Here is a 22706-nt window from a genome sequence, read left to right on the forward strand (position 1 = left end):
TGTTCAAGAGGTGTACTCAATTAAATGTTTAGTGTGAATTGCATTTTTATATATTTTTTGTTTAATAGATCTGGGGGGTGGGAGGGGATTAGCGTGACGTCATTGACCCTTAAACATGGCAATAATATACACCTGTTACCCTCTGTTATTGTATTTTATGATTCATTTTGTGAATAAAATCCATGTTATGACCGTGAAAGAAACAGACGCGCGCGCGCTCGCGCCATTTCTGCAAGTCCGCAAAACGTTGGAAAACTTGCATTACCTTCAGTGGCGTAAGTTTCATATGAATACTGAGAGTAAAGTTAACCCATCGTTGCTAAATTCAGACATACCTGTTTGCCGGTGTTTTCAGAAAACTTGTACCTTTTTGCTGTGGCTAGACAGCTCGCCAGCTCATGGTTGCCAGATTGCACAACTAAAGCGTCGATCTGGCAGAATATTTCCAAACTGTGTGTGTGATCTGATTGGGGGATTTCACCTCTTGAAATCTGGCAACGCCAATCATGTCGAAATCTAATTGTGGTCGATTAATCGCCAATATTTAAAGTCTGTTCTGTATCAAACGTAGAGAATTAAATATTTTAATAGCATTATTAGTTCTATGTAATACATGACACAACTGATCTAAAGGGAATTGTAAAGGGGGATGGTGGTTTTACAAAGGGGATGGTATTTGGTATTTCTTGCAACAAGGGGTGTGGCATCACCTCTTGTCCCCCCTCAACTCGAGCCCAGAGTATGCGATATTAATCTCATAGAACCTTTCAATTTGAACTGCCAGTGACCAGTCCGGATAGCCATGCACATATAGAAACTATACACTTAGAGCAACACACTGTCAGACACAACAAGTCCAGATATAAATTTGATGCGACAGTGTGCCTCACTAAGGACAAAGAGGCTTTTGACTGATTTCTGGCACTGATTTACAGACAAGTATTTTAAAGACAGCCACTCACAACATGTGATATAAAACAAACACATAGTACACACACTACCATAAAATTGACAGGTGGGTCAGATCTTGCTTACCTTTTACTTAGTTGGAACTTACGCACACCCAACATCAAAGCGCTATACTGCCACCAACTGCCCAAAACAAGGTAATGTTTTGACTGACAAGGAATTCAGAAATATTACCAAACAGGTAAATACATATTTTAAGCATTTAAAACTGTGATTTCCAAGTCATGGAAATTAATAAAATCTTGGAAGCTAATAAAAAGCAAAGTTAAGCTTTGCAAGTCCAGATTTCATTTTTCAATGTTTTTATTCAATCCATCATTCATGGTGCAAATCAGATTACAGATGTTACTAGCCAATAACCATTTTCTATGGGAAAAATGTGTCTTTTCAATCATACTGGTGATATCTGTACACAAAGTAATAAGTGTAATCATTTTAAGATATTATTTCTTCTATATAAGTATTCCTTCCTGAGATACAAATAGAAATCCACTATGGCATGATTGTTGGTGCCAGATGGGCTGGTTTGAGTATTTCTGTAACTGCTGATCTCCTGGGATTTTCACGCACAACAGTCTCTAGAATTTACTCAGTGGTGCCAAAAACAAAAATCTTCCCATGAGCAGCAGATCTGCAGACAAAAACACCTTGATGATGAGAGCAGTCATCAGAGAATGGTCAGACTGGTTCAAGCTGACAGAAAGGCTACGTAACTCAGATAACCAGTCTGTACAATTGTAGAGAGCAGAATAGCATCTCAGAATGCACAACACGTCGAACCTTAAAGCGGATGTGCTACAACAGCAGAAAACCACGTCGGCACTTTATTAGGACCATAGTGTTCCTTATATAATGCCAAATGAGTGTAGTATATAGTGTATGTATATTATCTTATTTAAATGCAAGGGCGAGAGAATGGAGCGAGAACTAGTAAATTGTTTATTCCTTATTTAATTGAAAGTTTACCATTTCCTTAATTTTATAGAAAACAGAGAAAAAAGAAATAGCCTTTTACAAACATTTACAAATAAATGACAAATGGCTGTACAAATTGGAACTGAAGGAAAATTATGTAAAGGAGGGAGAAAGTGTTTGGATCAATACTCTCATCAGCTTACAAACGTCCAGTTTTATGATGACTTCCATGAAAACTTTGTGCTTGATCAAATTCTCCTCACATTTTTTAGACAATATCCCAACCTTTCCTCCATACCACTGGCACATAGTTTACATACATAATTAATAACGGTTATTTAACAAATTCATTCTTAAAAACATCATTATTGTGTCCATTTTAATTAGTGTCCATGTCTGCAGTATAAACAGTGCTCCCAGGGAAAGCTAAGGCAGACAATTAACTCATGTACAACATCAAAAGGTCTAAGGTGAAGTGCTATTTCAGACGCAGCAATTCAAGCTGATCCTGGTATTCTGTGAAGAGTCGCTGGAACCGCAAGTTCTGACCAATTACAGGCAGCACCTCCGCCAACAGATCCCTCTTTCTCAGACCCTGAAATAGAGATGGGTGGTTGTAAGACCATAGACACTTGGTTTACTTTGAAAATGCAACATCTAAGTAGTTAAATTGTGCTATAAGGTGCAACACTACATTAATTCTGGGAAATTAAAGTCAACTTCAAAAAAGCATTGCATCCCATTTTACTTCTGTAATAAGATGCATTTCCAAGTGAAACAGCAGATTTTGTATGGATCTACAGAGGTGATATATCCTTCTAAAAATCATCGTTTGTCTTCAGCAAAAGAAAGTCATACACATCTGGGATGGCATGAGGGTGAGTAAATGAGAGAATTACAATTTTTGGGTGAACTAGGTGCAAAAAAAAAAAAGGTAGATATTGATTTCATGCTGTCTTTTAATCTTTAATTAAGGTGTCCAAAAAATAACTGGAAATCCATACCAGAACTGTTGGCTCCCAGGAGCTGCTACTGGATTTGTGAACTGGTCCCAAAAGATCCTGACATAATTCCCTCAACCTCTGCTCATAACCTGTAGACATGCAAACAGTTATTTCCAGGTCCAAAATGAACACTCTCCAAGCAACAAATGCGAGTAAAAATTCAATCTAGCCTCGCCATCTCACTCACCCTCGTTCACCAGGAACCGTGCGTAGATAAGGAGCCAGTGTCTGTACTCGTTTGCTGAGAGGAGGATGAGAGCGGACGAGAGCTGGTTTTCTAGGAAGGCCAGAGTCATTCCCTGCTGCAACTGGTGAGGAGTAGATGACAGACGAGATGCTAACTGCCCCGCACTGAAAGAGACAGAGAGACATTATCACTTACTGGAAGAGCTTCTAAAAGGCAACACACTCTAATCAGCTTGCAGATTTTGCCACTGCTCTAGCAGATATTAACCAATCAGAGCACAGTTCAGCCGTTACCTCAGATTTCTGCCCTGTGTCAGGGCGAGTGGCCCCATCGACCCCAGAGCATCCTGAGCAGACAAGCAATTCCTGAAGTCTGCACACTGCACCAGAGAGTCCTGCTTATCTGCAATTAAATTCCTAATATACGATCGGAAAAGAACAGAGACAAAACATGAGAGAGAACAAACATATCTATTTAGATTTAAGGAGTTCTATCAATCCCGTTCTTGTCACCACATTGAGAACCAGTCAAACGTTTGGATGCATCTGACTGAAAGTTTGCTTCTCAAGATTTTAACTAAAAACTTTTGATCTAAAGTCCTATGCTTTAGTTTTTGAATTTAGTCTTGTAGACAAATATAAATTGTGACCTTGTATGACTTTTTGCAAAACTGAAATGTTTTGGTTGGTCTGAATAGTGAGGGAAAAGGAGCCAACAAGTGTCCAACATACATGGGAACTCCAATAGAATTTAAATAGCATACACTGATGAGCCAAAACATTATGACCACCTGCCTAATATGCCGCTGGTCCTCCGCGTGCCACCAAAATAGTGCCGACACACTGAAGCATGGACTCTACAAGACCGCTGAAGGTGTCATGAGGTACCTGGCTCAAAGACATTAGCAGTATATCTAAGTTATGTTATGCAAGTTGCGAGGTGGAGCTGCCGTGGATCGGACTTGTTGGTCGAGCACATCCCACAGATGCTCAATTGGATTGAGATCCAAGGAATTTGGAGGCCAGGGCAACACCTTGAACTCTCATGTTCCTAAAACCATTCCCGAACAATGTGTATAGTGTGGCAAGCGGCCACCTGCTGAAAGAGGCCACTGCCATCAGGGAATACCATAACCACGAAGGAGTGTACCTGGTCTACAACGATGTTTAAGTAGGTGGCACAGGTAAAATTTACCACATGAATGGGGTAAACCCAGGGTTTCCCAGTAGAACACTGCCCAGTGCATCACCCTCCCTCCACCAGCTTGTTGTCTTCCCATAGTGCATCCTGGTGCCATCACTTCCCCAGGTAATTCACGTGATGCAAAATTAAACAGGACGGACCAAGCAGCCTTCTTCCACTGCTCCAAGGTCCAGTTCGGACGCTCGCCTTGCCCATTGTAGGTGCTATCTATGATGGATGGGGGTCATCATGGGAACTCTGACCAGTATGCGGCTACGCAGCCACATATGCTGCAGGTGTTGTGACACATTTCTCCCATAACCATCATTAAAACATTTCTGTGACTACTGCCACAGTAGACCTTCTGTCAGTTCGGACCAGACGGGATACTTTTAAGAAGCTAAAATATATTTTAATCTATTTAACATTTTTGATCACTGCTTAATTGCCATACTTCCAATTGTGCCAATTCCTCGTTTTGGTGACTTTGCTATTATTCTAAAATGTGGAAAATAGTCATGAGTAGGTGTGTCCAAACCTGAATTGTATTGTACATCTGTAAAATATAGTTTCCTTTTATAACCAAAACTTAAACAGCAACAAATATACAGTACATCCCTAAATTATTCAAACACTTTGGAGGCAAAAGTGTGTCAATTGTGAAGTCTCACCAAGTCTCCAATGATGAGTTGAAGCAGTAGGTTTTGCCATTTGACAACCCCACCACAGCTACACCTTGTAGGGTCACAAAAGACTGGCTTACTGTGGCATCTGTGCCTGGAATGTGCAGAGAAAGAGAGAGAGAGATTTAAATTGATTTAAGGTAAACAATCAACAATTAATAAGGTCAATAAAAAGATATCAATAAAGAAGATGTATTGCTAACTAAAAAAAAAGTTATACCTGATAAGATAGAGTTCAAAGATTCATTTTTGACTAGAGCTTTCCTTTTCTGAACATCCCTGTGGGAGACACAATAACAATTTCACATCATGTAAGATCTAAATCTTTCAAAAATAACTGTATTTGAATGACTTTGCTGTTAAGAAAGAGTGAGGGTCCATACCAGACGGACAATGTGGCTGATGCCATCAGCGCCATGACGAAGTGGCCCGAGCAATGCAATATTGACATGGGTGCTGGCAGCACGATTGAGGGAATCAGTCTCCGCCCACATGCCGAGAAGACAGACAGCGTACGGTCCTCGCATGCTACAGCAACAACATCACTATGATCGCAGAAAAAAAATGTTTAGTTGAGTGATCAAATGAGAAAACCTTTTTGATGTAATATGTGTGTATGCACACCTGCTCCCAGTGGCAATGATGATACGACTGGGTAAAAGTGTATTCCATTCTCGACCCTCTCTGCTCCATTTGAGCTGACTGAGACGGGCCCCAGACACCACCGAGACCTCATTTTCCACCTCTAGATATGTAATGGCATCAGTGCCCACCTAAACACACAGGTTAAAGTTTGAAATAAATACAAATAAAAAAGTAGTTTCTTGTCTTTTAGTAAAAAGTAAGTAAAAGTAAATTTGAGGCAATCTATCTGCTAGCATACTATAAAAAATAACTTTTTGGAGGTGCATACATTTAAAATATAAAAACTCTCTTCTAGGAAAACAGGAACATTTTTAATAACACCATCTGCTCAGAGGCATGTACAGTTTGTTTTGTCAAATAAAATGTTCTATAGAATAATTAGGACTGCGGAAAAATACAGATTTTACATTACATCGGAATCTCGATAACGATTCTTAAACCATGCGCATCCTCTCTCATTAATATGTGCTCACTGGCTGATGCCAGTAGTCTTAAAGGGATAATACCGATAAATATTTGTAAATAGTAAAAATGATGCACGTAAACAACAAACGTGCAATAACAAAATGTGCAATATAGTATATGCAATTTCAAGACCTTTTCCATCAAGTGTTTCTCAATTAAGTGTGCATTGCTTAAGTGACTTAAGTAGGGCCCTACTGAAATCTGTTTTATTTTTTGCCAAATCCTTTTTTTTTCTTCCCAGAATTCCATGTTTTAAAGTTTAATTTTATTTCATCATCAAAAGTGTGTCTAATCAATTGAATCGTTAACTTTTTAAAAACCTTTTTGCACTTTTAAAGAACAATTACTTTTCAACATACCATTGCATTTTAACACTTATTCAGTTCAACAGCAATTTTACTTGTCATATGTTGTTAAATTGTTATTATTATTACTATTATTATTAATTAATCATATATTATTTTTATTAATATTACTACATCGAATATTACATTTTACTTTAAAGTTTTAATGTTTCTGTTGCAATTTCTTCAATTTAAGGCATCTAGCTTTTATTTTGACGTGTGGTTTTGATGCAAGTTTAACTTTTTCTGACGGATAAACAGTTCACTACATGGCACAGTGTGATCGGTAAAACACAAATGCTGTGATTTTATTATTTGTATTTTTTTAAATCTATCCCCTTTCTCAAAATTTGGAAAGTCCAATTCGCACTACTTAGTAGGTCCTGGTGGTGGTGCGGTTACTCACCTCAATCCAGGTGGAGGACAAGTCGCAGTTGCCTCCGCTTTTGAGACCGTCAATCCATGTATCTTATCAAGTGGCTTGTTGTGCAAGACACCATGGAGACTCCGCATGTGGAGGCTCATGCTACTTTCCACGATCCACGCACAACTAGCCACGCGCCCCATTGAGAGCAAAAACCACTATTCGTGACCACGAGAAGGTTGCCCCATGTGACTCTACCCTCCCTAGCAACCAGGCCAATTTGGTTGTTTAGGGGACCTGGCTGGAGTCACTCAGCACACCCTGGATTCGAAATCGTGACTCCAGGGGTGGTAGTCAGCATCAATACTCGCTGAGCTACCCAGGCACCCAATGCTGTGATTTAATTACATAAATATATACACGGTGTCTTGCTTCGAAGGCTGCATCCTCCGGAGGTCGCATTTGTCAGCCGCAAAAGTCATCGAGGCTCATTTCAGAAAAGTGAGTAGGACACGCCGAATGCAACCTTCAAATATGACCTTCTTTCATGGGAATTCGGAGAACGCATGAGGTGTATCCTTCATGGGCTCTCACAACCCAAAATTTCAACAGAAATTAACATAATTTGTCTTAATAAAATGATGCCAATTTGCTCGAAAATATGATGTTTAAATGCAAGTAATGTTAATTCCCAAGTTGAAGTACCTATATACTTAAAAGTATTATAGACTAAAATTACACCTGTAAAATCCATTTTCTTTTCTCTCCATTTCATATCTCCGAAAATTTACCTCATACATTCCCTTCCAAAGGGACTTTTTCCCTTCTCACTCAAAGCTTGTTAAAAGTGTGGCTTGCTGTCTTAGCAACCATGTTTAGTTTGGTTTCCGTTTGTTCTGCGAAGGTCGTCTCATTTAAATGAGGCTTGTTTAAAGGTATACTGCAGCCTTCAAAGGATGCATCCTACCTAGCGCGCACCCTTCGAAACGAGACTCAGCTATTGTCTACATGTGCGGCGCGCTTCACAGTGGATTAGTGTTCTGCTTTGCCATCTCGTACAATGCGAATGATTCTCAATGTCTGTGGAGTCTCCAGTGTATGAGCAGTTGGCCAAACACAATTATTTAAAGCATACAGATCAAGCAGACTAAGATTGCAGCCTTTTGCCGTATAATAATCACACTAGGATATAACATGATTTTAATTTGATTAATTGTACATTTCAGTTTAAAAGGAGAAACAGGCTACACGCTCAAATAAGCAGTCAGTCAGACAGTGTGCGGGTATCAGATTAAGTCGTTGGTCGGTACTACAGAAACACTGATAATGTAACATTATTTTATTTTAGTACCGACTTGGTACCGAAGTACTGGTAATTTTGACAACACTACCTAGCCCTAAGAAATATAATGGCCCCTCCCCCCAAAATTCTTCCACAGACTTGCAATAGCAAGTAGTAAATTGTGGTTTCACTTTTGTTCCAAAGCAATATGTCCTGACCCAACTTGTTTCAATATGAAATGTTAACAAAAGGTGAATTTGCCAATTTTTTTAAATTTACACAGTTCATTGATACCACATTTTTCTTTTATTATAAGCATTATAAGGTTTTAAACCTTTTTCTACCAAAGTCATTACACTGACACTTCTTGTATCTAGAGTTGCTATGGTATCAGCTCTCTGTTTACGTTATATTGTATTAGCATTCTTAATGACTTAGTACTTGACTTGTAATGCAAGCTTTCTGAATACACAATATGCTCTGCCAAGGGCACAAATGTAAATGCAGGATTGATATCCTGGGCGTAGGGAGGTTTGCAGCCATGTACTTGTGTGTGTGTGTGTGTGTGTGTGTGTGTGTTATGCATCATGTGTCATACCTGAGTACTAAATGATTTCTGCATGGATGGGGTGGGAAGTTTTAATGCCACAACAGGTGTTACTAATCGAGCTGGCTCCTTTTCCACTAAAACTGCAGTCTATAAAATGAACAGACAGGTAAGAAATTATTTAGCAAAAAAAAAAAGAATTCAAAGCTCTCACAAACACTAAAAGTTACAAAACAACACATCTGCATGTCTTTATACACTTGCACTTTAAATACTTGTGTGCCTTTGCCATTTAATTTATGGAAAGAGTACAAAGAAGGAAATATCACCAGTGGCAAGGGCTGTGATATGGGCATCATTTTGGCATCTTTCCTCGGCCTTCCCTTCTTTCTCTTCTCTACCACCTCTCCTCCCTCCATCTCTACCTTCCTCTTCACCATCGAGAGTGTTTTCACCATGATTTTGTCCTCACTGTCACTGCTGGTCTCATCTTTCCCTCTCGGGTCCTTCACAGAGTTGCTGTCTTTTATCCTGAAGAGAAGCACAAAACAAATTAAGTTTGCCTTTTGGATTCAGAATCATCCGACAGAACTGATTCTTCACAAAACATTCCCACAACAGAAAAAAAACACTGTGTATCACAAAGACTTTATTACTTGTCAAGTGGGGTGATGCCCATAGTTGCTGGTGCGCTAGTGACCCCTGGTGTGGCCTTTGACCTCTCAGTGAATCGTGAGTCCAGTGCCTTCATTGGCTCGATCTTGGAGGCGGACGTCAACAGCAGATTCGATTTCATAACAACAGAGTTTACAGGTGGAGCGACACTGAAAGAGAAAGACCAGAAAAAAATGTGAGTGCCACTTGCCCATGCAAAACACGCTGCCAGGATACCCGGGTGCTGCCTTCCAGTTACTAGGAGGTGTTCGGAGTGGTTCTTAGCATGTAATGCGATCGGGACACAATGCAAGCCAGATTAGAACTTGTGTATCCCTCATGATCACCACAGCTCAACGTGTCATAAGCATGTGCACTAACCCCTAGGCAGTGTTTCCCAACCTTTTTTTTGCCACAGCACACTTTTTACGACAAGACAATTCTACAGCACACTACTTTCCCACATGGGCTAACCATCGTCAGTATTTTTCCTAAGAACTTGTCCATGTTTTCTGTCCGTCTTAGTAACGTGTTTACTTGTAATGTTTGAAATTCGGCTATGCAAAAAAATTAAAAATAAGTCACATAGGTAGGCTATGCTGTGAGGTCACAGGTGGAAAAAGCACTAAATGGTTAATGAAAAAAAAACAACAAATTTGCTTCTTTTAGAATTTGTAGATTTGTTCTTGCAATGCCACAACAAATTACAGGGATGCAAACTCATGAGTGGTGAAAAAGGTAAGACAATCACTGGTCCACAAAATGTTTTTCTGGGGATATTTTTTTTAAAGAATTAAGCTAAAAGCACCAATTCCAGCTATTTGTGATTGAAGTTTACAATTGTGCAGAATTAGCTGACTCTAGGTGGCGACAAACGAGCGTCTTATGTGCTATGAGTGAGTCAGTGAATAATTTTGAGTTGTTTATGACTGAAATCTACAAAGAGACTTTATAGTTTTTAAGCATTAAAAGAACAAAGCAGACCTATAGTCTTCCTTCAGTCAGAGCATTATTGTTCATCCAAAAAGACAACAATAATAGCCTAATAACAGTGAATTTCAATAACGTCCTTGTTTTTAAATATTCATAGTTTCTTAGTACTCTCAAAGACATTATTGGTGAAGCAAAAATGTGTGTGAAAAACACTTTGGTGTAAAATGGCGTCACTTCCTAGACTTCAATGTATTCTGCAGCGTTGACATACCCTTACCGTGTATGAATATCACTCACTTCTGCACATTAATCATTGCTCTTCACAATCACAAAAGTGACCGATTATGGTTTCGAAACGGTACCACTACTCTTGTACATGTACATATTTACCCTTCCTTATTGTCTTCAGTAGTTTTGTTATGAGAGGTTGCGGAGGGGTCGAGGGAGGGTCGTAGGCCCAGTGAGTTGGCTGTGCTGGAATCAGAAGAAATCTGAGGGGTCAGCTGGTTTGACGCAGACGACCCCGGCAAGATCGGCACGCTGTTAAACAATGCTGCCGAGAAATCCCTGGATAAAAACAAAGAGAATTCAACCACGGAATGCATGCAGTAATAAAAGTGAGAGGTAATTTTAGATATGTTGTTGTGTTTTACCCTGTGTCGAGCTGTGCAATACAGAGAGGTGTGATTCTTCGCCTCCCGTCCGCAGTTCTGGTCTCCACCTGCTTCTTTAAAAGGTTCTGTCAAAGCAAAGGTATTTTAGTGATTTGATTAACAAAGCAAACAAAGTGAAATATACATGGCTGTCACTCACTCTCTCTCATATTACATGTACACATACATTTGTTACTTGGTGAGTTGAAAAGTCATGTAATGTGTATGCAAATGATTTAACATTTCATTCCCCCACATTATGTGTAGTGTGTGTATTTCTATTACATATACTTCCTTCTAACCTTCCTGATGTCCTCCAGGGACTCTCCGTTGAGCACATTGGTGAGTTTGGGTGTCTGGTTCTCAGGACCGCTTCCCTGGGCTCCATTAGGATTCTGGTATCTTTGGCGCTCCTGTTGGTACTTGAGCATTTCTGGGTTCTCAATGATTGTACTAGAAAGCTGTGACTCCATCGTGATTGCCAGACTCTTTCCATAGATGTTCTGATGTATAGCATTCTGCAGGGAAACATAGAGAGAGATCTAAATCTGGAGAAACCAATGGTGTGAGCTCATGGATTGCCCAGGGGTTTGAAACTGCAACCTTTCAGGTATCAGCTCAAATCTTTAACCACCTGTGTGTGTCTCTAGAATGTGCACATCTACCTTTTCCTCTTCATTCAAGGGATCCCCCAGCTCATCTTGGGAGAAGTCTAGAAATGCCACAGTTCCATCCATAGAGCACACCAAGAGTCCCAACCCATTCAGAGTCCTGACGGATACAAACCATTCATAATAATATCAGCATTATCAGGTGCAGTTCATTATTACCACACTACAGAGATAACAGTGCTTTACAAAGCTTGGAAAATAGAAAAACTGTTGTCTTACCATGTAATGTCCATGATGGACTTATCAAAAAGGTCATGAATGACCACCAGGGGACGTTTGAGTGAGGTAAGCTGAAAAACAACAGCAAAACATATCTGAGGTGTATAACCTTAAAATTCTGAATTTACAGTCTTACTTCAGATATACACATTGTGTACAATCCATTCAAAGTACGATGTGACAGGTTTTCTGTGCAAAGTAAAAAAAAATGTATCCCCTTTTTCTCCTCAATTGCCAATGCGCTCTAAGTCCTTGTGTTGGCGTAGTGACTCGCCTCAATCCGGGTGGCGGAGGACAAATCTCATTTGCCTCCGTGTCCGAGACATCAACCCACACATCTTATAACGTGGCTTGTTGAGCGCCTTACCGCGGAGACATAGCATGTGTGGAGGCTTCACACCATCCACCGCGGCATCCACGCACAACTCACCGAGCGCCCCACCAAGAGCGAACTACATTATAGCGACCACAAGGAGGTTACCTCATGTGACTCTACCCTCTCTAGCAACCGGGCCAATTTGGTTGCTACGGAGACCTGGCTTGAGTCACTCAGCATGCCCTGGGATTCAAACTCGCGACTCCAGGAGTGGTAGTCAGCGTGTTTACATGCTGATCTACCCAGGCCACCTGTGCAAAGTAATTTGAAATAAAATGCAATTCTGTGGGGTGCAACAAAATTACAGCCAATTAGAACATATTTGATACTTAATATATGACTAAATATATTCTCACGGAGCACATTTTTAGGAACACTATGGTCCTAATAAAGTGCCCAACATTGTCTTCTGCTGTTGTAGCCCATCTGCCTGTTGTGCATGAAAATCCCAGGAGATCAGCAGTTACAGAAATAATCAAACCAGCCCATCTGGCACCAAAAATCATGCTACGGGCTAAATCACTGAGATCACATTGTTTTCCCCATTCTGATGGTTGATACGAACATTTACTGAAGCACCTGACCCATATCTGCATGATTTTATTCACTGGACTGCAGCCACATAATTAGCTTATTTGATAATCGCATGAATAAGTAGGTGTACAGGTGTTCCTAATAAAGTGCACAGTGTGTGTACACAGTACATATACAGCAACTGTATAAAGGGGTTCCCACACTTTTTGGCCTTTATTTGTGATTACAGGGTGCAGATTTTTTTGTAATAATTTTGATTCAGACCGATTTGCAATTAAATCATTATGACCGATTTACTAACAGTTTCAACTAATTAATTGAACTAAACTAACCCCTGAGAATAATTAGGATTGGGAGAAGTTTTACTCAATGCAATATTTTTAGCTCTTGAAATAGTTTAGAGAAGAGAAAAACTAGAATATATACTGTATATACACACACTATAGATATACCCATGACTTTTAATATTATTAATTTCTATAATGGGAAAAAAACAATTCCCTGATATTTCCAAGTTTTCGATGACTGTAGGATTTTGGACTAATGAGGATTTCACTGTGATGCAAAAAATATAGGGGTGGGTATTAATACAGACTCCCCGATTCGATTCATATAGGCTTCAGTTATAATGTTTAATTTGCTTACATATGAAAGAAATTCTCTCCCAGCTAATTATGTTAATCATACAGGGGGACCTAACTAATTTTAGAAATTATATTTTCTTTGTTTTTCCATCAGGTCACATTTTAGCTCTTAAAAAAATGAAATCAATAAATATATTATCCTGCATATATTCTATTTTAAAACATGTTAATTGATTATTGCATCATTTATACGATTTATAAGCAAATACATTGTTTTTTTTACAACACTTGTTAAAAATAGTTTCTGTCTCTAAGAAAACCGGAACTCATCTGTAAATGAGCGTTTATTAACAAGAGAGGACTTGAATGGCTTCGTTACCTCATCCATGCTATACGTCTTTACAATTAAATCTTTATGTTTGGTTGTTTTTAAACCAATAATTGACTGTAAAGAAAGGGTATTAAAAAGGGACTTTCTTCATAACAAATGGATTATTAAATCGATATTTGGACACACATTAGACGGAACGAGATAAACCAAACTTTTCCTGTCAACACGCAGAGAAAGAATGCTCAACTTCTTGGCCAATATACTACTCAATCACTGGTGAGTAAAATCTAAACATTTACCAGCTATTAGATAAATCACACATTTTTAGTCGCAGAGGGCAAAATTGTATCTCAACTGCGAGTAATTTGTAGAGAGTTGCACATATAGTAAAAGACTGACCTTGGGATTTAAGAATCAATATAGAGATCATTCAAATGAGGATTGCAATACATTGGAAAATCTATATGTTTACCCAGTCCTAACAAAACATAAACCATGAAACCGACATAATTTCCTAGTATAGTGTTGTTTGCCACAATTGGCAAGGACAACACCTCAGATATCCCTTGGGCCCACCACCCATTGGAGGAACCGCAGGAGTCGGGTGCGCTGCCATATGGGCGGCAGTGAAGGCCGTGGGCCTCGACGGACCAGACCCGGGCAGCAAAGGCTTGCTCTGGGGACGTGGAATGTCACCTCACTGGGGGGGAAGGAGCCGGAACTAGTGAGGGAGGTGGAGCGTTACCAGTTGGATCTGGTGGGGCTTACATCAACGCACAGTTTTGGCTCTGGATCCGTACTCCTGGATAGGGGATGGACTCTATTCTTCTCTGGAGTTTCCCAGGGTGTGAGGCGACGGGCGGTGTGGGGATACTCACGAGTCCACGGCTGAGCCACTACGCTGGAGTTTACCCCGTGGATCGAGAGGGTCAGCCTCCCTACGCCTACGGGTTGTGGGGAAAACTCTGACTGTTGTCTGTGCATATGCACCGAACAGCAGTTCAGAGTATTCGGCCTTCTTGGAGACCCTGAATGGAGTCCTGAATAGGGCCCCAGTAGGGGACTCCATAGTGATGCTGGGTGACTTCAACGCACACGTGGGAAATGACAGGGACACCTGGAAAGGCGTGATTGGGAGGAACGGCCTCCCTGATCTGAACTCAAGTGGATGTTTGTTATTGGATTTCTGTGCTAGTCATGGATTATCTATAACAAACACCATGTTCGAACATATGGATGCTCATAAGTGTACGTGGTACCACAGCACCCTAGGCTGAAGGTCGATGATTGATTTTGTAATCGTGTCGTCGGATCTGAGGCCATATGTTTTGGACACTCGGGTAAAGAGTGGGGCAGAGCTGTCAACCGATCACCATCTGGTGGTGAGTTGGGTCAGGGGGTGGGGAAAGACTCTGGACAGACCTGGGAAGCCCAAGCGAGTAGTGTGGGTGAACTGGGAACGTTTGGAGGAGGTCCCTGTCCGCGAGATCTTCAACACACACCTCCGGCGGAGCTTTTCAGGCATCCCTGTGGAGGTTGGGGACATTGAACCGGAGTGGGCAATGTTCAAAGCTTCCATTGCCGAAGCCGCGGTGGAGAGCTGCGGCCTCAAGGTTTTAGGTGCCGCAAGGGGTGGTAACCCTCGAACACCGTGGTGGACACTGGTGGTCAGGAAGCCGTCCGACTGAAGAAAGAGGCCTTCCGGATTTGTTGTCCCGGAGGTCTCCGGAGGCAGTTGCAAGGTACCGACAGGCCCGAAGGGCTGCGGCCTCGGCCGTGAGGGAGGCAAAGCAGTGGGTGTGGGAAAAGTTTGGAGAAGGACTTTCGGTCCGCACCAAAGTGCTTCTGGAAAACCGTCCGCCACCTTAGGAGGGGGAAACGGGGAACCATTCAAGCTGTATACAGCAAAGATGGGACGCTGTTGACCTCAACCGAGGAGGTTATTGGGCGGTGGAAGGAACACTTTGAAGAACTCCTAAATCCCAACACGCCTCTATGGTAGAGGCAGAGCCGGAGGATGATGGGGATCAGATTCTATTTCCCTGGGGAGGTCACTGAGGTAGTCAAACAACTCCGCAGTGGCAAAGCCCCGGGATTGATGAGATCCGACCAGAAATGCTGAAAGCTCTGGATGTGGAGGGGTGTCATGGATGACACGCCTCTTCAACATTGGCGTGGAAATCTGGGACAGATTGGCAGAGCAAGGAGTGGCAGAACGGGGTGGTGGTTCCCTCTTCAAAAGGGGGATCAGAGAGTGTGTGCCAACTACAGGGGTATCACACTTCTCAGCCTCCCTGGTAAAGTTTACTCCAAGGTGCTGGAGAGGAGGGTTCGGCCGATTGTCGAACCTCAGATTGAAGAGGAACAATGCGGTTTTCGGCCCTGGCCGTGGAACGACGGACCAGATCTTTACTCTCGCAAGGATCCTGGAGGGGGCCTGGGAGTATGCCCATCCGGTCTACATGTGTTTTGTGGATCTGGAGAAGGCGTATGACCGGGTCCCCGGAGAGACTGTGGGAGGTGCTGCGGAGTACGGGGTGGGGGGTCCTTCTTAGGGCTGATCCAATCCCTGTACGTCCAAAGCGAGGGCTGTGTCCGGGTCCTCGGCACAAAGTCGAGTTCATTCCATGTGGGGTTGGTCTCCGCCAAGGCTGCGCTTTGTCACCAATCCTGTTTGTGATATTCATGGACAGGATATCGAGGCGTAGTCGGGTGGGGAAGGTGTGCGGTTCGGTGGGCTGGGGATCTCATCGCTGCTTTTTGCAGATGATGTTGTCTTCATGTCATCATCGGTCCGTGACCTTCAGCTCTCACTGGATCGCTTGGCAGTCGAGTGTGAAGCAGCTGGGATGAGGATTAGCACCTCTAAATCTGAGGCCATGGTTCTCAGCAGGAAACCGATGGAGTGCGTACTCCAGGTAGGGAATGAAGTTTTGCCCCAAGTGAAGGAGTTCAAGTACCTCGGGGTCTTGTTCATGAGTGAGGGGACAATGGAGCGGGAGGTTGGCTGGAGAGTCGGGGCAGCAGGGGCGGTCTATCGCACCGTTGTCACGAAAAGAGAGCTGAGCCGAAAGGCAAAGCTCTCGATCTACCGGTCAATTTTTGTTCCTACCCTCACCTATGGTCATGAAGGTTGGGTCATGACCGAAAGAACTAGGTCGCGAGTACAAGCGGCCGAAATGGGCTTCCTCAGAAGGCTGGCGGGCTTCTCCCTTAGAGATAGGGTGAGGAGCTCAGTCATCCGTGAGGAGCTCGGAGTACAGCCGCTGCTCCTTTGTGTTGAAAGGAGTCAGTTGAGGTGGTTTGGGCATCTGGTAAGGATGCCCCCTGGCCGCCTCCCTAGGGAGGTGTTTCAGGCACGTCCAGCTGGGAGGAGGCCTCGGGGAAGACCCAGGACTAGGTGGAGAGATTACATCTCCACACTGGCCTGGGAACGCCTCGGGGTCGCCCAGTCAGAGCTGGTTAATGTGGCTCGGGATAGGGGAGTTTGGGGCCCCCTGCTGGAGCAGCTGCCCCCGCGACCCGACTTCGGATAAGCGGTTGAAGATGGATGGATGGATGGAACACCTCAGATGAAAATGGAAGAGATTGTACATTTCACTTATTTTATCAACCTTTCAACAAATGGCCATCTGTTAGACCTCCCCTTGCAAGTCTTGCAAGACACAACATGATCATAAAAAACAATCAAGGAATGACACTAACAATGGGCAGTGAAGAAAAGTGTCGTACCCATACAGAGAGCGAGCGGTCCTTACTGCCCACAGCACAGCAGCAGTACGGGCAGCTGGGTTTGGGCGTGCTGCCATTCTTCTGTTTCTTTTTAAAGATCTTAGGGTTGAACTTCTGCAAATGGACAAAGGAGAGGAATTCATAAACCATTCCAGAACAGAATCAAAAAGCTTAGTCACTTACCAAAACATGATTTTCCACAAGTATATCAAAATCAAAGATACTGCTGCCCAGACCAAGTGAAACTATGGTGGAAACTTCAATGCACGCCAAGCTACAGAAATAAATCAAATCTTCTCAGTCAAATGTAACAGGTTCCAATACTAACCACTACAGTAACAGCTTTTCGATGACCCACAAAGTCCATGTTGGTTTTCCAGCCATCACGTTCTATGATCTGAGCTGTGGGCCCAGAATTATTCATGGCGTGGGCTGAGACCAGGTACTGACCATCTGGAGACCAGCTCAGCCTCAGGACATGTGTGGTGCCACCACACTAAACAAAAGCAAAGTCAGTCCCATGTAAACAATTCAAAGAAAGCCCAAAAAAATAAAAAGCATACTATTTTTTTTTTAGAAAAATACAGACAAACCCCAGTAAATGCAATCACAAACTAGAAATTCTAGCCAACAGAATGTGAACAAATCAAGTTTGGATAGTTATATGGTCCTACATTACCTCATTGAAAGGTTTAGTGATGTTTGTCTCGAGTTGCCAGTCAATGGTCCTCCAGACCTTCAGGCTGTGGTCATCTGCCTGCGAGGCAATATATTTGCCCACAGGGTCCCACGTCAGGCCTTTCACCAGCCCTGTGTGTCCCTTTAAAGTCATCACAATCTCTACAGTATGTACAAACAAAAGAATAAACAAAGAAAAATCTTTGATGCTGGAGATGCAACTATGGATACACTATTTAGAGTTGCCAAAGATTAAGGAATAGTTAACCTAAAAATGATAAACGATAATAATAATAATGATAATGTCTCAAACTTGTATAGACTTCCTAGCGCTTGACACATTTGCAAAGCGGTGCAAGGAAGTGTAATCGATATATCATGATCGCCAAGGAGACTGCTGATGTCAATAATTATAGTAAAAAAAGGAGTTACATTTTGGTCTGTTCTCACCCTAAACCGACTGGATTGCTTTAAAAGACATGGATTAAACCACTGGAGTCTTATGGATTACTTTTATGCTGCCTTTAGCACCTTTTTGGATCTTGAACATTTGGTCAACATATCTTATCTCCATTAAGATATCTCGCTTTGTGTTTCAGGGAAGAAAGAAAGTCATAGGAGTTTGAGACAGCATAAGGGTGAGTAAAAGATGTAAGAATTATAATTTTTGGGTGAACTATTTCTTTAATGTAGAATTCCAGAGAAACACGATCTCTGTAAATTGCCCTGACAAAACCTTAATACTAAACCCTTAAAAATAAACTTTTTAAAACTTCTTTAATAGGATTGGGCATTTTGATTTATTTTGTAGTGGAGAATTAAAAAAAAAGAAAAAAGAAAAAAGAGGAATCGATTACTGTATTTAAGTTTAAACTTCAAGTAGGGATGTGCAAAAGTAATCGATTAATCGAGTACTCATTCAGCTTAAAATATTTGTCTAGTAAAACCACTGCTCGAACACTGCAATTTGATTTTTCTTTGTGCCTTTGCCTGCTGTGGGCAACATTAAAACGGCTTCTCTCCCCTAAATCTTGCCGTTAATTCTCCCAAAAACAAAATTCTTCCAGTATTAGAAGTGTTTGTATCACTTCAGAAGACATGGAATGCATGTTTCTGTGTAAGTGCAAATTATATATTTTTGTTTTGTACTGTATTTTTAAATCTAGATATTCTTGTTTATGCATAGTGCTCATATCAAAAACAGGTTCAAAAGTTGAAGGTTTAACTTAAATTCAAAATTTCAAGTAATCAAGTTAAACTAGAGTACTCGACTACAAAATGAGTCTACATGCCCATCCCTACCTTCAACCTTTAAACCTTTTTTTCTAATAAAAAAATGAGCACTATGCATAAACAACAACATCTAGATTCAAAAATGACAAAAAATGAATACATAGAAATTTAATTTAATTATCAGTTAAAAAAATGTGTTTTCTTTTTAGGTGAACTATTCCATTACTAATGTCATGCATCTAAAGCGCCAACCAATGCATTGAGTTGTAAGGGCAAGATTTAGGTGCGAGAAGCAGTTTATTTTTTTCAAATTGCAATATTAGAGTAGTGTTTTTACTAGTCGAATATTTAAAGCTAAATGAGTACTCGATTAATCGATTACTCGTACACATCCCTTGTCTTTAAAACTAAATCAACTAATCTTTAACTCTTGGCCCACCCGGGAATTTTCTGGCGTTCCAGACAACAATGGTGTTATCTACACTGCATGATGCGAGCCAGACATCGTGAGGCGACCAGGCGACATCCATTACATCTGAAATCACATTTAAACAGAATAAAACATGTGGTGCACACAATGGCAAATATAAATCCACATGGGCAGCATTATTTCCTCACCTCCTGTGTGGCTCCTCAGAATGGTGACACACCTCCATTGTTCCACATTAGCTAGTTTACTGCTGGATCCAAACACTGTGCTTGGACCAATTAAACTGTTTAACAAAGAAAATAGCACATAATGCCTCAAAGGTCTGTCTGTGGATGCATGTACGGTGTGTTTTTGTGTCACAATAAAAGACTTATCTGTATCCAGGCATATGAAAATAAATAGTACATGCGTGTATTAATTAAAAAGAGAGGGATACAAAGAATGGGTCCGTTTTACTCACGCAGCTCTCTTCCACACCATGACGAGTTTGTCATCGCCTCCTGATGCCAGGTACAATCCATTATTTGACCATCGCACACAATTCACACAAGCTGAAATGCACAGTTACATAAACATTTGATCAGATACTGAATATTCAACAGTCTTGCACATTCTGCCTTGCATTCCGGTAATGCGGTTCATTTGACAGATATCCAAAGAGTTTGAAAAGGAAGAAATAATAATCTACGACACAGATTTATTATGATATTTTCCTTTTTAGTGAGCTCTCTGGTTTTATGAATTGCAGCTTAAATGCATGGAATTTTTTTTTTTGCACATAATAAGTGGTCAAGCTACGTGTGCCAAAGTCAAAAATGTTATCTTGTTATCACAAATTTTAATTTTATTCACCCAATTATTGCCATATTGTTCGATGCAGACAGGTGAAATGCAAATTTAGGAAAATACCTAAGTGATTGTCCATCTGGCAAAGCAATTTGGGAATATTCTCATTCTTCTCGTCCTCCTCTCGGATAACCGGGGCCATGTTCCAGATGACCACCTTCCCAGAGTCCTCACCTGTCAATCACAATTTTTTTTTTAATTCTCTCGAAGATATTTTGACTTGACTCTAAATGAAGATGTGTGTCATAATTAGTTCTAAAAGCCTAATTTCCAAGTAGCTAAATATTGACAGAAGATTTTAAAAGCATTAGAATTTGAATATTCACCTTGACCACCTGTGGCAAACTTAGTTCCATCTGGATGGATATCAACTGAGAATATTGGTTTACCTTAAAAAAAAAAAAAACAAAGGAAGAAAATTATATAGTTTGTCCATGTGTAGAAGAGAGTTAGTTTACCATTGTCAAAGTTTATAAATATGATAATACCCGAGAAATAAAACTGAATTCATCAATCTGAGGGAAATGTATCATATTCAAATACAACATAATGTCGTAATTGTTTAAGAATAAAATAAGAATGAGGTCAAATTAACTACAAACCTCTAAATGAGTACATGTTTAAACAATGCCACATGTTTCATCATAATGAATCTCTTAAATTACATAAATTACTTAAAATTTCAACTGTCCAAACATTTCAGCCTTTAAACTCATCAGCCCCAGCTTCATCGACCCATGTCAGATGTCTGCCTGTCTTAAGCAACTTCAAAATGGGTGCTGTGCACATCATACTATTCATGGATGGCTTCCTAAAAAATCAGCCAAACTCAAAAATGCCCGGTTTTACAACTCTTTAGCGCCAAATTGTGCATCGGACTATGGGAGTGCAAGCAGAGCCCTGCAGAAGAGACCCAATACATAACAAAAGCGCAAGTTGAAGCCACGGATTCCTGCATAAACACACACATACATACACACATACATACATACATACATACATACATACATACATACATACATGATTGCATACATTCATACATACATACATACATACATACATACATACATACACAGCAGAGCTACTGTGGATCTCACCATTGTGATTGACCCAACTCGGCTTCAAGAGCTTCATCTCCAGGCTGATCAAAGCTGATCTATAATAAAACTACCCGTGATCTTCTTCTTTTCTTCTGATGAGAATCCTGCCCGCCCGCCCGGCCTCTTAAGTGCTGCGGCTCATTCGTTACTTTGTTGCTCAGTTGAACTCCATTTCTGTCTCTCTCTCTCTCTCTCTCTCCCTGTGTGTGTGCGTCTTTCTCTCATCACTCTTCGAACGTGAAGCAGCAGCAACAAAACTCACGCCGGAAGTTCACCGTGTCCTCCGAAGTTCCCTTGGAAACACAAAATGAACTTGTGTGTTCCTTGTTTACATGCATTAATTTAACGGACGGTTTTATCCAAAGCGACTTATGAATGAGGAAAAATACAAACACAAGTGATTACATCATCCAATCATATTGGTAGTGCCGGATTACATAAATTTAGAACTCCACAATATGAAAATAATTGTCAATTTTAATTGAGTGTTATTTATTGGCATAACAAAAATTAACACTGCAAAATAAGTAAAATAATAAACTAGTAAACTAGTGGTTAAGGTCACGGCCACATCCTCCAGATTTAATATGCGTTATTATAAAAACAAAAAATTATATATCCTTTCTCATATGCTAAAATTAAAACTTTCCTGACCTATGACATCGGTCATAGTTATATATCTATATCTATATATTTATATCCTAATAATTTATATCACAATAATATCATATATTATAATTTAATTTATATCTTTAAATACGTCTATATAAATCTTTTCGATTATTTGTCTTCTTTATCATTCTTTATGTATAAATGTTGGATGGTTTATACATATCTTTTAATTTATATAGAAAAAACTGTTTTACCACCATTTGTGGACTTTTCAGACGTCCTCCACAGTATAAGGACGTTTTAGCACAATGCATGGACTTTTCAGACGGTCCCTTACCCACCGTAGGCAAATTTTCCAACTTATATCAATGTTACATGGGCGATCTGGAACAATTACACATTGACGCCATCTGTTCAGCGTAAAAACGGGACAAATCACGTCCCGTATGAATTCAATACGGGATGCTTCGTTTTATCTTTAAATACTGGACGATCCCGTATTATACGGGCGGGGGGTTAAACTTCTCACTGTT

The 22706-nt window shown here is 40.8% G+C and overlaps 1 protein-coding gene across 1 annotated transcript; it reads right to left on the reverse strand.

The window, feature by feature from the left end:
- Positions 1-1370: 1370 nt before the first annotated feature.
- LOC127626791 (protein HIRA-like) lies at positions 1371-21843 on the reverse strand. Its single transcript, XM_052102834.1, has 25 exons — positions 21559-21843; positions 20788-20850; positions 20525-20635; positions 20076-20166; positions 19804-19898; positions 19625-19720; positions 17954-18114; positions 17603-17770; positions 17275-17388; positions 11718-11788; positions 11493-11598; positions 11130-11345; positions 10828-10913; positions 10565-10741; positions 9244-9411; positions 8917-9118; positions 8639-8737; positions 5565-5713; positions 5324-5485; positions 5161-5219; positions 4929-5034; positions 3369-3491; positions 3076-3239; positions 2889-2977; positions 1371-2479 (listed from the first exon to the last, which is right to left on the reverse strand). Exons 1-25 carry the CDS (start codon positions 21593-21595, stop codon positions 2363-2365), a joined length of 3030 nt encoding a protein of 1009 aa, XP_051958794.1. The 5' UTR covers positions 21596-21843; the 3' UTR covers positions 1371-2362.
- Between the last annotated feature and the right edge of the window lie 863 nt (positions 21844-22706).

This window comes from Xyrauchen texanus, chromosome 3, assembly GCF_025860055.1.
Source record: "Xyrauchen texanus isolate HMW12.3.18 chromosome 3, RBS_HiC_50CHRs, whole genome shotgun sequence".
Classification (NCBI taxonomy): Eukaryota; Metazoa; Chordata; class Actinopteri; order Cypriniformes; family Catostomidae; genus Xyrauchen; species Xyrauchen texanus.

Coding starts and splice junctions, on each gene's coding strand:
- LOC127626791 (XM_052102834.1), bottom strand. CDS start 21,595: ATGAAGCTCTTGAAGCCGAGTTGGGTCAATCACAATG. Junction 19,899..20,075: donor ATGGTGTGGAAGAGAGCTGC/GTGAGTAAAACG, acceptor TTTGTTAAACAG/TTTAATTGGTCCAAGCACAG. Junction 11,599..11,717: donor TCCATCATGGACATTACATG/GTAAGACAACAG, acceptor TGTATCCGTCAG/GACTCTGAATGGGTTGGGAC.